Below are 17,759 nucleotides of genomic sequence, written 5' to 3'. Positions count from 1 at the left end.
GGGTTCAGACCCAATTACTCTTAATTATTCTGGCTGTTTAGCCTGCTCATAAAAATATTAAGTCTTGTCATTTGTGTGATGTAAGATGCACATTATAGTACTTTCATATTCTTTTGTTCAGCTGACTTTTGATTATGATTAGAATTATTCACAAATATATATATATCTTTAATAGGGTCAGCATAATGGCACAGTGGGTAGCGATGCTGCCAGACAGTTTGAGCCTGTGCTTGGGTTACTGTCTTGAAGTTTTACAGGCTTCCTGTTGGTGCCAGATGGGCTAGTTTGAGTAAAACTGTTGATCTCTAGAACTCTAAAGACTGTTGTGTGTGAAATTCCCAGGAGATCATATAGTACACTGTATAGACTCCAGATCACACAGCCGTCCTGACCAGGATAAAGCAGTTAGTGGAAAATTAATAATTTACTGAATTGAGCCAGTGTCTGACTCTGACCTTGCCTTCTAAACATGAACAATATTCAGAGTTGGTAACTTAAGTTGGCCACATAAGTCCAACCCATACTGTGTGTCAGTAGATACAGAAGTAGTTCTCAGCTTTATTTTCTGCCAAGCCTTTTTTAGATTATTGAAAATATATATGTGCAAATCAAACCTCTGAGAGAGTCAGAGGTGTTTGTTTTGTTTTTTGAGTAGAGCTGTTGGGTTTTTCCTAGTTTTTTAGTTTGCATAGTCATCACCATCTTTTAAAGCAAACACTTACATTGAGCATAAAAAGCACACTATCAGGGAATACTAAAGGCAAGTTGATAAAGCAGATCACATTTGATCTAAAGAAACCATCAGGATGTTGTGGAAGATGTTGTCTGAAGAGCAGATAATTGTGATAATCATATGCTCTTAGCAAAGTGCCCTGTGTGAGCCATGGATAACTGTAAGGTATAAAAAGCAATGTGTGCAAATTTGGCATCAATCTATGCACTAAATTTATTTTACACCAACACCAGTAAATGAAGTTCACACAAGTCTTAAGTCCTTAAGTGCTTGCTGTGTATTTTCAAATACTGCCACTATCTACGAAGTCAAGAGTTTTTTGTACGTATAAGACATTCATATATTTGTGTTTGTCTTTAGTTATTTTAATAAAAACATGCAATTAGGCTTTCCTGCATGACCAGATATGATGCTATTTCCATAATTCACTAATCTAAACCTGAGATCATGATCTGGAGTTTCATTCCTCAGCCAACCTGTGAATGACCAACTTTGGATATGCTAGAATTATGCACACCTAAACGTGATAACCATAAAGGTATTAAAAAGAATTTAACCTGCATGTCCAAAAAATATTCTGAAATATATTTATACATACAGAACGTTTTCCACTTCACAGTCTGTAACCAGAGTGCTGACTGTTTACTAGGTAAGGTTATTACTGCAGGAAGTTGAGCAGCATATAAACAAAGCAGTATCATGACTCATTAATGCAGGAAATAGTTTAATGTTTGGAATCATGCCCTAACTAAAATTGTTAAAAAACACAACATATTGTTTTGTGGAACCCCAGTGGGTTCTGAGAAAAGAACTTTCCAGGAGAATAATGCATTCTCAATAAGAAAGACACTAAAGATATTTAGATGAATATTAGACACAGTGTCAGTAACTAATCAAGGTTAACAACTGAAAAAATAAATCTTTTTTATTTTCAAGCCAGGTTTAAGCCATTGATTGATTTATTTATTTATTTACATACCCAAGATCCATGACAACCAGAACTGGGATTGTCCTTGACCATTAATGGAAAAAAAGATTTGAGAGTTGAGGTTGTAGGAACCTCTTTTGGACTTTTGAACTTTTGAACAAAGTTTCCTACAGTAGTAAGTAGTAACAGACATTACCCTGTGCATCCTTAAAAAACATAATAACAACTTTCAGCATTACCCTCTACTGAAGCTCGTTTTGGCAAGATGGTGATTGCACCCTCAGCCACCTGCTCTTGCTGGATTACTGGTGAGATCTTGGAGCCCCAACTGTCTGAACCAACCCACAGGAAGTGCCCCGTCTGGTTGTTCCTTTTGGCAGCATCTAGGACTCGTCTGCAAATGAAAACACACATACATCAACCATGAGAAATAATTGCTGCAAATAAAACTATATATAATCTCCCAAACACTGGCTATTCCCAGAACCTTATCTCAATCACTTTTACATGCAGGATAGTCATGAAAGCACCACAGAGATTTACCTGAAGCCCTAGATTACAGAAGCACATCAGAAGAGCACCACAGACCAAATAAATTAATAAATAAATGAGAGAAATGAGAATGTTCCCTGCCTCCAAGCTAAGAAAGCCCTCACTTCCTACACTTGTGGACTTGTGTAATAATAATAATAATAACAATAATAATAACACTAATAATAATAATAATTAATAAATAAATAATAGGTATTGTTATATCTTGTTTATTTCTGCTCCATCTACACTTTTGGAGGACTTCTGAACCCGTTTTCTTTCTCTCACTCCTTCATCTGTAGTGAGTATTTGTTTATTTCAAGTAGAAGTGAACCTGAGCACAAAGCCTAAAGTTGCTGTAGCACTGGAGAAAGAATCCCACCTGATGTCATCCTCATTTGCAAACATGATGACTGCTCGGGCGTTGGGGGTCTCCAGCAACCGCACAATTATCTTGTCAAATTCCCCCGGCCTTGGTTCCCGTGGGATCTTTAGAGATTGAGCGATACATACCCCACCTTAGAGAAAAAAAGAGCAAAAGAGAATGAGGAATGAGGTTTGATTAAATGGCGAGAAATTACAACTGTGTGAAACATTTGAAACTGGGTAAAACAAATAGAGCTTAATCTTTCAAATAAATGGTCTATAATTTCAAGGGTATAATTTAAACAATTTATTCCAGTAATTTATACGGAGTCAGGCAGAGGCATATTTCATATTTAATGTACACCATAATATCAAGCCATTCTCCTCTGGCACAGTATTACATCATTAGCATCTCACATTGGGATGAATGATGGACTTTGCCCAGTCTCAAAGAAGCAGCTTCTTAGGGAGACAGTACATTTATTGCACCTTTGAGGCCACTTCATGTAATCAGAAAGCCATTCCTTCAGACATATAGTAATTATCCCTAAATTAATGTCCCAGTTATGGCTAATTATCAGTCAGTTACGTATGTACCAGCCAGTCTCCTCCTCTCTTTTCACAACTCCTTATTCATCTATCTTCACCTTATCCTTTTGAGGGTTGCAGGACCTAATCTGGAAACACTGGGGGCAAGGCGGTAACACAACCTGCATGGGGTGTGAATACATTGTACATTCTTCAGAAATGGCTGATCTTTATTTTGGGATATCTGAATCACTTCACTGATGACAAGTAGACTATGACTATGATTACTTCTGAACATGAGTTTGAATGTGATTGGTTAGTTCTGTGCAAAATGCAAGCTTGTTATTGTAAGTTTTTTCTTTGTATCCCACCATTCACCACCCCCAGCAAACATTTCTTTTCATTTTTCACTTTTTTATTTTGTTTAATGCTAGATCAGACATGATTGGTAGAAAAAGATCAGACATGATTTAACTGTATCCACTGTAAAGTTTTCAATTCATTTCAATAGAGTTATGTTTGTATAGCGCTTTTAACAATACACGTCGTCACAAAGCAGCTTTACAGAAATATTTAATTTCCAGATGTACGTTTTGTGTGGTGGATTTTTTTTCCCCAGTGGCTCATATTAAAAAAAAAAAAAAAAAGGGTGTGCTAACAAATTCTCAGATCTTTTTGGTGTTCTGTTAGGTCAGTGGGTGATTTTTGATTTCTCTCAGTCAGGCACATACAAAGGATTCCAAAAGACAGACTGAGAGCGCCTTTTTAATGTCTGTCTGCTGTGTTTTGCCTCTGGTCTGGTTCTTGGCAGCTCTCTTCATCTGTTTCGTTATATTGAAAATGAAGCTTTGAATTTGTTAAAACACGTGGGAATTAGTAAACTGTAGCTGTTGTGGTGTTGTTATTATTGCATGTTATTTTCACATTTGTTTTCTGATTGTACTCTGCTCTTTTTTAATACAGATTTAAAAAAAAAGGGCAAACACAAAGACTGAATACAGGCTGTATGCAAAGCTCATGCCCTGGTTGCACAGAAAGACATCAGCATTGCAGCATATTGCAGAGAGGAAACTGAAAGGATTTTGACTTGCAGTAAACGGATCTGTGAGAACAGCCCCACCTGCTGATAACTGATGTAACTCTCATCTGTGTCATGCCAGTTCAGCTATGCCACACTTCACACCAGAAAACATTAGTTCAGCAGTATACAGTCGTGCTTGAAAGTTTGTTAACCCTTTTCAACACAAAATTTCACCCACACACACCAAAGAACAATCATTTTCCCAACAGGTGACTGTCTTAAACATGGGAGTAAATTTGGTTTGCACAATGGGGGGAGGTGGGGTTGAACTGTGAATGGGTATGCTTCCTGATATTTTTTATTAAAATATATATTTTTTTAAATACATAAATTGAAAAAAAGAAATCAGGTTTGTTATATCTGCAGTGTCATTACATCATTTCCCTCTTATCTAATCTATCTATCTATCTATCATCCACAAGCATTTATGATCAAATGATTGTTTCATTAAAACAAATTATGTAGGCTATAATAACAGTCCAAATAAGTGAACACTGTAACTGATTAAAACGTATACACACCATTTTGTGTGAACAACCTTGCTGTTGATAATAATGGGAAGTAATCAAATAAACTTTAGCTAACATAACACAATGATAACCTCTTATATTGATAGTTATGGCTAAATTGCAATGAATTAGCTAGCTAGTTACAATATGTGTGGAGTGTCATTAGCTAGATTACACCATATTACCCTCCTGAATACATGTGTTATATTGTTTACTGTCCCTCTCTTAACAGCAATGTAAAATAGTCTGCTGGGCAGCACTGCTCATCATCTTCAGAGCTACCTGTGCTACCTGTGTTTTTTTCTCCCATCCCAAATTTTTCCACCACCATGTCCCTTTAGGGGCTCTGTAGTTTACAAACATGTTGAAAACAAACTTTTCAGAGTCTACTACTCATGGAAAGTCAGGTTAATTTCCATGAACCAGTTCTTTCAGACATTTTGTTTAATAAACGCAACAACAGCAGAATGAAAACAATTAGCTGCAACATGCAAGGATTCACAAGGATAGAATTTTCTTTACAACAGCAGGCTCTCTATTTTTTTTTCTAAAATTGATGAACAAATAACAGGAGCAAATTATAATCTATTAATATGAATATCAATTAATCAAAGAAATCTGATTGTTATCAAACAAATTTATCAATTGTATTATTAACTTAAAAAACTAAAAACATTCATCAAATAATTTAAGAACAATAATATAACCAAATAAATGTTATTTGCATATTTAAAAACGATATAAAATTGAATGCATATTTATTCACGCCATTTCTTGTATTTCTGATTGAATGATGCCTTTTTATGTATGTGTGAAAGACCATTTAATGTGAGCTCTGGGCCTGCATTTCTTGCTCTAGAGATTGGATAGCAGGCATGACTTTCGTGACAGCCAGACGAACGTCACTGTGCACTTCCAGCTTGTTGTGTGCCTTCATTTTGATGGTTACCAGAGAGCTAAAAGCAGTCTCCGAAAGATATTTTGTGGCAAACAGCAGGATGAGTCTGGTTCTGGCATGGTACACAAGCTTAGGTGCGAAGTCTGGTCCTTTTACAAGCCAGAACTATTTGTATCCGTGTCCGGTTAAGAATCTCTTCAGAAGAGAATTTGTCTTAACGTCTCGTCCACCACATCCACATCCTCGCGGTGAATGGATCCATTACCCATGCGCATTTGGTGACATATTCATAAACATCCGAGAATCGTGACTTCATATCCTCCTGTAGCAGTTCCATGTGATGTGTGAGCTCTTTGCTCAAGGTAGCCTAAATGTCCCTCAGTCTGTTTGAGAAGTGATGGAAGGTGTTTCATCAGTTTATTCTTTCTGAATTCCACTATATGCACAAATGTGTCAGTCATTTCCTTGCATTCCAGGATGTTTGCATCCGCGCTCTGCATGCGCTTGTTTGTTTTGTTGTATAGACTGAAAATATCAGGCAGGTATGATGTTCTAATAAGAAATTCATTGGTCATTTCGTCAAGCAGTTTCTGGTTGTTCAGTCTCAGTTACTCCTTTATGTTTTCTTTCAGATCAATAACACAAACTAACACTTGGCCCCTTGATATCCAGTGCATTTCGGTATGAAGGAGGAGTGTCTGGTGCACCTCATCTTCACACAGCTCTGCAAAGATTTGTTTGTTCACTGGACAGGCATTAATAAAGTTGACGATTTTTACAACCGTCTTGAGTGTTTCATTCAGCTCATCAGAGAAGTGTTTTCTGGTCGGGACTTGATGGTGTATCATACAGTGAAACACAAGACAGTGAGGAGCCATTTCCTTCACACGTGTGATGATGCCCTTATTGTTCCACCATCATTGAAGCAGCTCCATCTGTACAGCATGCGACAAAATTATTATAGGGAATGTTTTGCTTGGTGAAGTATGTATCCTGCTTCATTTCGGCATCTTCAGTGTACTGCGCATATGCAATGACATTTCATCAAGTTTAATAGAAAATGAGTGCATCTTTAACTTTTCAACCAACGTGTCGATTCTGCCTTTTACTGTATTATTGGACAGAGGTACAGTTAAGTTTTTTTTTTTTACACAAGCGGGTTTGAGCAGAGTTTCCCCGATGGTGTGCGGCTATTTGGATAGGGCAATTAGGAAAGCGCACTTGAAGGACACAACTGTCTCTTTTCTTTTCCAGCTGTAGTCAAAGCATATCTGATGTTCTCGGGCCTAATCAACAAGTTCCCCACCAGATGTTTGGTACTCTGATTACTACTCAGTTTGCAGGTCTTCATGCTTTCATTCGCTAGTCTCACCATAGATTACACACTGAATTCTCACTTTGTCTGTTGCTTCAATTAAACCAAATTCGAGATAACTGTCCAAATAAATCCTTGTTTTCTTTTTAGCGCATACAGTTCTCTCCTCTCCCTGACGCTTTGCCATTTGTTTGTTTGAGTAGTCACCCTGTTGTTTTGAGCGTTGCACTGTACAATTAGAACGAGCAATGTGAATTTTGCCGCATCTTTTTTTTTTGCTGCGTCTATCCTTTCCCACTAAAAAATTCTCAATGTTAAGGAAATCGTTTCTCTTTCTCTTACACACAATTATTAGAATATTCAAAATGGATTTATTTATCTATTTTATTTCATTTATTTATTATTTATTTATTTATCTGTTTTACATTTTTTAAAAAATATTTATGTCTTCCTCTTGTAACCCTCAATCTACAGTAGGGTGAGCTTGGTGACCCTTCGTAAATCTTTAGCGACCCCTAGTGGGGGGGGGGGGGGGGGTCGCAACCCCCGGTTTGGGAACCGCAATGGCATCACTACGTAGACATATTACTGATTATTGCCCTTCATTCACTTAAGTTAATGGTGTTTGTGTTTCATTCGCTGATCCTTCATGTCAGATACGACTGACCAATATCGAGTAGCCTACATCTTGGTCAAGTTTTGCACCAAGAGCACACATTACAGACATTGATGCACAAACGCGGATATGTTCTACGTGTCTAATAGAATATAATAGAAATTAGGGTTGCACGATTATGGCCAAAATGATAATCCCGATTATTTTGATCAATATTGAGATCTCGATTATTTATCACGATTATTAATTGATTTTAGTGACAACATATTTTTATTGCACTTTCACATTCATTAAGTTTTCTCATGCCACAATATAACACACAAGTAGGCATGAGAAAACTTGAGCTTGACAATTATGACAGAATTTAGGAACATAGTGTGTCATCACTGTCATGCTCCGTGCTGCAGAAACTCTGCTTTATAAAGTTTATAAATCTTCTTTCGTACACTTTCGTCGTACACTTTCTTCCTCAGTCACGTGATGATTTCTCCTCCATCTGATGAGGACTGAGGTCATGTTGGGAATAAAAGTTAACGCTGACATAAACAGTAAACTGAAGAAAGTCATTGTCTCTGAGGCTAAAGCTAGCGGTGTCGCATCACGTGCGTGTGACGTCAAGCGTCGTTGACTAGGAAGTGCCTTATACTTCCGGTTAGTAAAAACCCGCTAATGTTCCATTTGAGATCATATTACCTTTCTAAAATCCACACACTAGACGGTAGACTACACAGTACATAGTGTAAGTCACATGCAGCTGACTTTCTTGCTCTCCTTCCCACATTTGACCTCAAGCAGTTCACCACACCAGCAACCCACAAAGCCGGCAAACAGCTTGACCTCATCCTCACACGTAATTGCACCACACATAATCTTCTCATTACTCCTCTCCACACCTCTCACCATTTCTTTATCCAGTTCTCTATTTCTCTCCCCTCACCACGATCACTGTCTCCTCCCTCTATCTCTTTTCGTCGCAATCTTCGCTCCCTTTCCCGCTCACATTTCTCCTCCGTTGTCACAACCTTACTTCCCTCTGACAGCCATCTTTCTTCACTTGACTTAAACACCGCAACCAACATGCTATGTTCCACCCTAACATCTTCTCTTGACATCATATGCCCCCTAAACTCCAGACCTGTTCACACATCACCCTCTAGTCCTTGGCTCTCAGAAGCTCTGCGTAACAACCGGGGCAAACTAAGAGCATCTGAAAGGAAATGGCGCAAATCAAACAACCCAATTGACCTAACCAATTACCAGACACGTCTCTCCTCTTTTTCCAATAGCATCTCCATTGCTAAAGCCACATTCTACCAAGAGAAGATTGGTAGTTCTCCCAACACCCGCATTCTTTTCAAAACCTTTTCCTCTCTACTCTGTCCCCCTCCTCCCCCTTCCCCTACCTCTCTCACTGCAGATGACTTTGCCACTTTCTTTTCCAACAAGGTTACATCAATCAGGAACCAGTTCTCAACCCCAGACATGCATAGACCGGCTCCTCCTCCATGTAACTTCCAACTGACTTCCTTCTTTCCTCTCTCAGAGACTGATGTCTCAAAGCTCCTCCTTTCTAGCCATCCCACAACCTGTCCTCTTGACCCTGTCCCTTCTCACCTTCTTCAGTCCATCTCTCCCACACTATTACCTGCACTCACACACATCTTTAACACATCCCTCTCTACTGGCACATACCCTACCTAATTATAGCAGGCCCGGGTTACCCCACTGCTTAAAAAACCATCACTTAACCCTGCTGTGATTGACAACTACAGACTTGTTTCCCTGCTCCCTTTTCTTTCCAAAACTCTTGAAAGAGCTGTTTTTAATCAACTCTCCAATTTTCTCACACAGAACAACCTCCTGGACACCAAGCAGTCTGGCTTCAAGAGCAACCACTCCATGGAGACTGCTCTGCTTTCCGTCACTGAAACCTTACGACTAGAAAGATCAACCTCAAGATCATCTGCCCTCATCCTACTTGACCTCTCTGCTGCTTTCGACACTGTGAACCATCAGATCCTCCTGTCAACTCTCTCCAGCCTGGGCATCATTGGAACGGTTCTGCGCTGGGTGGAATCCTATCTCTCTGACAGATCCTTCAAGGTATAATGGAGGGGAGGTATTTCTGAAACTCAGCAACTCACAACTGGCATTCCACAGGGGTCAGTTCTGGGTCCACTCCTCTTTTCTATCTACACTACATCTCTAGGGCAGGTGATTGAGTCTCATGGCTTCTCATATCATTCCTATGCTGATGACACCCAGCCCCAGCTTCCAGCCTGGCGATCCATCCGTCTCTGCACGCATCTCTGCTTGCCTGTTGGACATCTCGGTCTGGATGCAGGAAAACCATCTTAAGCTTAACCTGGCAAAATCTGAGCTTCTTGTCATCCCATACTGTCCCTCAATCAACCACAACCTTACTGTACAGCTCAGCTCACTCACACTCATGCCAACCAGGACGGCCAGGAACCTTGGGGTGATTCTTGATGACGGCTTGACCTTTACAGACCACATCTCAACAACTGCAAGGTCCTGTAGGTTCATCCTTTACAACATCAAGAAAATCCAAGCCTACATCACCGAACAGGCTACACAGATTCTAGTCCAGGCTCTTGTTATCTCTAAACTGGACTACTGCAACTCACTGCTTTCAGGCCTCCCAGCCAGCTCCATCAAACCCCTTCAGATGATTCAGAATGCTGCAGCGCGCCTCGTCTTCAACCAGCCCAAGAGAACCCATGTCATACCCCTCTTCATCTCCCTCCACTGGCTTCCTGTAGCTGCCCGGATCAAGTTCAAGGCCTTGATGCTCACCTACAAGACCTTGTCAGGAACAGCACCCTCCTACCTCAACTCTCTCCTGAAGGCCTACGTTCCCTCTCGCAATCTGCGATCAATTAGCGACCGACGTTTAGCAGTTCCAACTCAGCGTGGCGCAAGGTCCCTTTCCAGAACCTTCACACTAACTGTTCCTCAGTGGTGGAATGAACTTCCAATCTCAGTCCGGACCACAGAATCTCTCACCATCTTCAAAAAATAGCTAAAGACCCACCTCTTCCGTCAACACCTAACCAACTCATCATAATTTTTTTTTTTTTGAATTAAAATTGCACTTACACCTCTACTCTGTGCACTTTTCTTGTTCTGGAACTCAGTTAATAGATCTTGCATGGTAGCACTACTTGTATTGTTCTCTGCTTGATATATCGCTTTGCTTGTATTTTTCTCATTTGTAAGTCGCTTTGGATAAAAGCATCTGCTAAGTGAATAAATGTAATGTAAATGTAAATGTAAGTGTACAGTACTTCATTTGGGACACAACTTTAGTATTTACTCTCCGAAGCGTGTTTTCTGAACAGAAGTAACGTAACGAGTAAATCTCCCCAGTGCCGCGTGCAGACCAACTAATCCATAAAAATATTCCTTCAACGATTTTCATCATCAATTATTATGCATTTTATCGATTAGTTGTTGCAGCTCTAGTTTGAAGTGTGCTCCTCTTAAATATATTTAAAGCTACACTATTAGACATTTCCACTGTCATGGTTCTGGGCTGGAGTAAGTTCTCGAACCGCTCTGTGTATATTGTGTAGATATCTGAATAATCTCATATAGGATGTGATTGGGTGAGTTCATTTACCTGTTGGATGCGAAGCGCTTTAGTTTAATGGTGTTAGTTTAATTAGGGATGCTCCGATCAGGATTTTTACAACCGATACCGATCCAGATACCAATCTTTTTTTTTGTTTAAGCTTTAATCGGGAGGTCTGTCATAAACAGTTAAATGTAAGCTCTCTGCTCGTGGTCACTGTTAATTGAATTAAAATAATAGCAATGAGAAATACTGTTGGGTAATTCATAAATAAACAAGCATAAAATATTTATTTTTAAATATCTTAAATAATAAAGAGTCCTAATTAAAAATAGATTAATACAAAAATGATCCATATCTGGAAAAAGGATAATAGCTTTCTAAGGAAATAGAAACTAAGTGAACTAAGCTTAATGTCAAATTGATATTAAATGCAACCCATAGTAATTAAACATTATTTCATTTCTCATTTTATTTATATATTTTTAAGTTATTATAACATGTATATATTTTTATATTAAATTATTTATTTATAACTACACACATTTTCTGTCTTTACATTTTAGTAGTTTTATTTTTGTTTGTTTATCAGTTTTAGATCGGTTCCCCCAGTACAGTGTACATGTCTGCTGATAATATTGTGTTTTGGGGGGGATTAAATCAAAACATGGAAACTGGAGTTGACCTTTCTAGTGATATCTGGCAACCCTGAGTTTACATGAAGTAAATTAGAGTTAGTGAAGGTGAGCTGCAGTGTACTGTATGTTTACAGACTGAGCAGTTCCTACTCTTGATTATGATTGGTGAGGAATTTTTTAATAAAGAAGTTTGAATTAAACCCACCTTGTAGCGTTAGCATTATTATTAATTTACTCCGCCTGAAGCCGCTGTGTCTACATGAGTAGGTGAAAGTTCAGGTCATTTTGCGTGATCAATAAAAGATGGCGGCTTGTGAGATCGGGAAGTTGAAGCAGATATAGGCATATTTCCAGTACGTTTAGTTTGTTATTTAAAAAAATTTACATTTTGCATCAGGCTCGTTCGAATCCTCGGTGGTACACATGCACGTGCATAGTGTCAGCAACTCACTTGTCAGAATCCTCAGTAATCCTCTGCAAACTTGGACAATCAGTTGAACCGGCTCATACGCTTCTTTTTGAGTTGGATACGACCGAAAAACTGACTTTAAACTCTGCCTGTTCTTTGGCAGAGATTTGGTTCAAAAACTGGTCTCGTAAGAGCCACCAAGTGTAGCCTCCAACTTCATTTTGAACTGGATCTCACCCTCGTGGCACACGCACTGGCTCGTCATTATAGGCTACTATGTTGTTGTTGATACATAAATTGAAGAAAATCAGATGTCCATCACAACAACAGCATCCATTAAGCTTAATGAAAAATATAAATCACAACTGTAAAACAAATATATTAAGTTGTATGAGTAACATCATCGAGTAAAATGCCTGCTGCAATTTCTCGAGACCTTAGTTTGCAAATATTTTTAAATAATAAAAAAAAAACACAGAAACTGTAGGTTTATAAATGTTTTAGTCAGCTACTGACAATAAAGTCACAACACATAAAACATATCGTTTTGAGTCGAAGTGTGCTACTTCAGCTGTGTGTCTTGCGTCAAAATCCCGGAACTAAACTTCGATTCAGATCAACTTTGTGAACTGGCTCGACCGGTTACTTCCTGAGAATCTGCTCAAAAGAACGATTCGCTCAAGAAACGGACATCACTAGCATCTGAATTTAAACAATACAACAGAGAACAAAAGATCAGATCATAGAACAGAACAGAAGAGAAAGTGTGTGCAGAGAGAAAGTAAGTGTATTTGTGTGTGTCCTGCTTCCCTCGACACGCTCGCTTCTAGATGGTGTGATAGCTGACATAGGACTAGCTTACTTAGCAATTTAAGGCTAACTGACGAGCGGTTGTTGCGTCCGCATACAGACCACTGCAGCATATCAGGAGACTTGTTATATGTGATTTAAATTAATTATTAAAACTACATTTATTCATTAACACTTAACAGTAAGAGTATATACTGTATAAATATAAAATCACATTCATGTACTTAATGATTATGAATCTTTATTAATCACATATACATTACAGCACAGTTCTTTTCTTCACATATCCCAGCATGTTAGGAGGTTGGGATCAGAGTGCAGGGTCAGCCATGATACAGCGCCTCCTGGAGCAGAGAGGGTTAAGGGCCTTGCTCAAGGGCCCAACAGTAGCAGCTTGGCAGCGCTGGGGCTTGAACCCCCAACCTTCCAATCAGTAACCCCGAGCCTTAACCACCAAGCCACCACTGCCCTGACATTCATGTACTTGATGCTAGATTTTGGGGCGTGGCTGTGGGATTTGTTCAGTCATAAGAGCGTTAGTGAAGTCCGACATTGATGTCTGGTAAGGAGGCCTTGCAGTCTTACACACACAGTTCCAGTTCATCCCAAAGGTGTTCAGTGGGGTTGAGGTCAGGACTCTGTGCAGTACACTCGAGTTCTTCCACTCCAACCTTAACACACCATGTCTTCATGGAGCTCGCTTTTTTGCACAGGGGCATCAGCTTTGAGCCTCTCAGTTCCAGTGAAGCGATACTGTAATGCTACAGTATACAAAGACATTCTATACAATTATGTGCATCCAAATTTGTGGAAATACTTTGGGGAAGAACCACATATGGGTGTGATGTTCAGGTGTCCACATACTTTTGGCAATATAGCGTATGCCTAATGAGCTTTGCAATGATAGAGTGGTCTTCTGAGATCTGCTTCCTGTCCATATGATTTTAAAATCACACGTGTTTATAATTGTTTAACATATCTAAGAAGTTAGATGGTAGGAACTTTGCTTTGATCTGTTGGTTTTCTCCTACTTACACATGCAAGTGAATTATTTGGCTTGTCTGATATACCATGGTAATTAAATGATCCATATTCCTTTTAGTGATGGGGAGATCAGCACTCTATTAATCTATAATGATTTGATTATCAGTGCTTTATGACTTGTGAATAGTTTCCAACCCTGTGTGCCAGCTGGCCAAGGCTATAACTTATTTCTACTGACTGCATTTACAGATATCTTTAATTAAAACTGTTCCCCAGTTACAGATGGTGAGTGGTTTGGACTGGATAATTGGCTTCTCTGTCCCATTTGACACATTCAGAAATAAACATTTTAAATGTAAAGGCGCAAAATGTGTTAGTGTCAAAAAAATCATCTTCGTTTAGCTATAACACGTCGACTACTTGTCGTTAGTGCTGGAAGGGATGTATTGTAGTAATAATTATGCGGTTCAGCTGATGTTCAGAACAGGAAGAAGTGGATATCAAGCATTTCAGTCATGAGAAATATTTAATGGAATTTCACATTACAGCTTGTGTGAAATGTTTTGGGAGGTTAATGACACATACCCCAGCAGGTATCATTACAACAGCCTACTGTCTCATCAATTACACAGTAGATGTGTGCTATATCACTATTTTACTGCAATGCTAAAAGAGATTTTAAGCAGAGGAGCTTAAGAAGGCTTGGTGGAGGGGAAACAATATTTTCTGAAAGTCATAGCCTACAAGGTGTCGGAGCCCGCTGTTCATCATCAGAAACCACTTCAAAAATGTCCTGCCAAGTTCACCTGATGGGGTTTCCCGACCTTATTACTGAACTGAAAAGAACCAAGTAGAATCCAGTAAATCAGTATGATGAATATTTTATTATTATCCATTAATCTTTTATGTAGATCGAGCGAGTCATACAGATTGGAATTTTTTAATTGGTTTCTGTCTTTTTTCCCCAAGAGAAAATGGTTCAGACAATAATGTGGGAGAATTTAGTTCAGCACACACACACACACACACACACACACACACACACACACACACACACACACACACACACACACACACACACACACACACACCGGGAGTCTGTTTATTCAACACTTCGATCCATCCACATGCGCACAAACCTAAAATGTCACGATCCAATGTGAATCCTCCTACTCACACACTGTGTGGCACACGGCACTTATTCACCACCATATGCTATCGTTAGACATCCCAATACTGTTTTTGAGAACAGCAGTGTGTGCAAATAAATCCCATGAAACACACAAATACCATTTGACACAGAGCCTCCTGCTGCACTACACCAAGGCCAAAGCAGGTTACATAAGATTTTCCTGAGTCAATAGCATACTGCAGTAGTACAATAGCACTTCAACTAGCCATGAACATTATTTCTTTTTGCTGTAAAACCCAGCCAACAACAGATGGAGCAGTACCATCATTTCTACCAGTGGTCTGGCTTCGTGGCACATCTGCATACCCTTGCAGTCCCTCTCCTCTTCGCTTATCTTCTACACTGATCTATTTGCAAACAGGGAGATGAAGGACTCACAATTTTACAATAAGATACTACTCAAAGCATTTAAGCGATTTATGTCTGTGGCACATTATGCTAAATAGGTGAGGTAAGGTTTGTCTAACGAAGGTGGGACAGTTGAGGACAGTGTGACCTACGCGCCAGCCAGCAGCTCCATCAATAACCACTGATCAATCCCTGAGATTACTCAGGGGAATCTAAAGTGGACTATCGGGTGAATCTTGAGCAAGGCTTACAAAGAGAGAAGATGGCTGGACATTAGTGGGGATGCGGAGGGCATTCTTACATCAGGTCACACCAGATTGAAGGTCATAGCCCTTTTCTGCCTCCAGGTAGCAAAGCTTTCATTTTCTGCTGCTTTGTCTCAGACACCTTTTTTTTTCTTTCCTGAATGATGCATTTATCTAAAAGTGAGTCAGTGGAATTTGTTCCGCCTGAAGGTCTCTGCACACTTTCTCTCATCTCTCCTGTGCTTATGAAAGTCAACCTGTTCCAATACTGCTCAATCAAAAACAACTTACATCATTCTCACTGGTTAATGCTCCTAATACCATTATATTATATAACAAAATAAAAATCTATCCATTTATTTATTCGTCCAACTGACTTTGTATCCCCTTACAGTATGATCTTCTGCTATGACTGAAATCTGATTATTAGTGCTGTCCATTTCAAATATTGGCATTTACGAAGGCATATAATATATTATTGCAGTTCTTTGATTGTCCTCAGATGAGATGGTTAGTTCAAGAGGGGATTGAGGAGCTTTTTATTCTCCAGCTGTAGAGCAAACAGCAGAATGAGCCGGCTGCTAGGAGGAAAAAAAAAGCTGCTAGTCCTTACATCTCTAAACTGCATACAAATATCATAACATACATTCAACTCCAGAATTATCAGCGACCTCACAATCAATATTTTTAATACCACAGTGCGAGTGAATTCTTGAATCTGATTGGTCAGGAGGTGTGCATTACTTTTGTATAACAGGACAGCTCATTGTCGACAGCTAACATGAAGGATAAGTTTATGTTATTTACGTTATTGTTTTAATACATTATCGTTTCTATAGAAACAGCTCATACAAAGCCCCTCCACATAATCTATAAATGGATTTGAAAACATGTTGATTAACAAAGTAAGAAGTATAATTGTTGATGTGGTGGTGGTTTTGTTACGAGACATTTATTTAACTTTTATGGAAGGAGTCTCCAGTCTCAGCATTTGATATAAGTCATGGTGCTTGGCAAAGTTTATCGGCACAGAAAAATCTTTGTAGGATTTATAGCTTTCTGATTGCTCCATAAAATGCTAAAAAATATTTTTTGTGAAAGATAGAGAAAGAGAGAGGCTTTAGATTGTGTCTACTCATTGATTTTGAATCTTGATAATACCAATAATCACTGTCGTTCGTTTGGTATACCTTACACAGTACACTTGTGCAGGGATTGTAGATTCCATACAACACATTTCAAGCTCTTTTATATGTTCACTGTCCTCTTCAGTTCAAACCTCAATAAGGTTCAAATCTATTTCATGATGCCATCAATCATCGCAAAAAGCCCATGGACCTACAACTTTCTTATTCTTTTTCTGCAGTGCCATTTTTATCCAAATATTCTGATGTTAAGTACTGGAAAGTTGGATTTTTCTATTATCTAAAGAAAATGTTATACTAATTGTTTTGAATCTTAATAATATGGAGAATTAATGAAGCTGTGCAATTTATACAAAAATGTACAATTCTTGGCAAATGTGTAACTGTTTCAGAATTTTGAAACTTTTTAATCACAGCCCTGAGTGTGCTTAATTATAATGTTAATGCTTATTTTTCTTCATTATCTGACTTGCATTGGTCAACAACCATCTGTTTTTCTTTCGTTCTTGTTTAATGTGCTTTGGTTTTTCCCAAGCCATTTTTCACATGTGCATTCTCATATTTGTTCAAAGGCTTCATGATGACAGGGAGGATGTTGGATCCATTTGCAAACAGTTCATTAATTACAAATCTCAAATGGCAACCAAAAACAGCCCAGCTAATGTAGGCATGGCTTAGGCAAAAGTCCAAGACAGAAACAAAAGCTCAACAAAAACAAAAACAGTGCTACAAATAGCTTCGTAATGCTCAACAGGTTGCTGACCAGTTTTTCATGAGTGGTATATATGCAATGATTCCAGTGATTGAATGAAACACAGTTGCTGTGAGTTTAATAGTCAAGAGACAGAGAGCAGAAAAGTAAAGTCTGGACTGGAGCAGCTGAGGATC

General features: G+C 38.8%; 1 protein-coding gene across 1 annotated transcript in view; it reads right to left on the bottom strand.

Moving 5' to 3' along the window:
• Positions 1–17,759, bottom strand: part of grm8a (glutamate receptor, metabotropic 8a) — a 170,778-nt gene that overhangs the window by 71,978 nt on the left and 81,041 nt on the right. The window contains exons 2-3 of the mRNA XM_017494913.2: positions 2,575–2,710; positions 1,901–2,055 (exon numbers count right to left, since the gene is read on the bottom strand). Of these exons, the coding sequence (XP_017350402.2) occupies positions 1,901–2,055; positions 2,575–2,710 (291 nt within the window). The remainder of the gene's footprint in view (positions 1–1,900; positions 2,056–2,574; positions 2,711–17,759) is intronic.

Source organism: Ictalurus punctatus, chromosome 19, assembly GCF_001660625.3.
Source record: "Ictalurus punctatus breed USDA103 chromosome 19, Coco_2.0, whole genome shotgun sequence".
In the NCBI taxonomy this organism is placed as follows: domain Eukaryota; kingdom Metazoa; phylum Chordata; class Actinopteri; order Siluriformes; family Ictaluridae; genus Ictalurus; species Ictalurus punctatus.
Note: the sequence above shows the minus strand (reverse complement) of the source record. Positions and strands in the feature narration are given on the sequence as shown.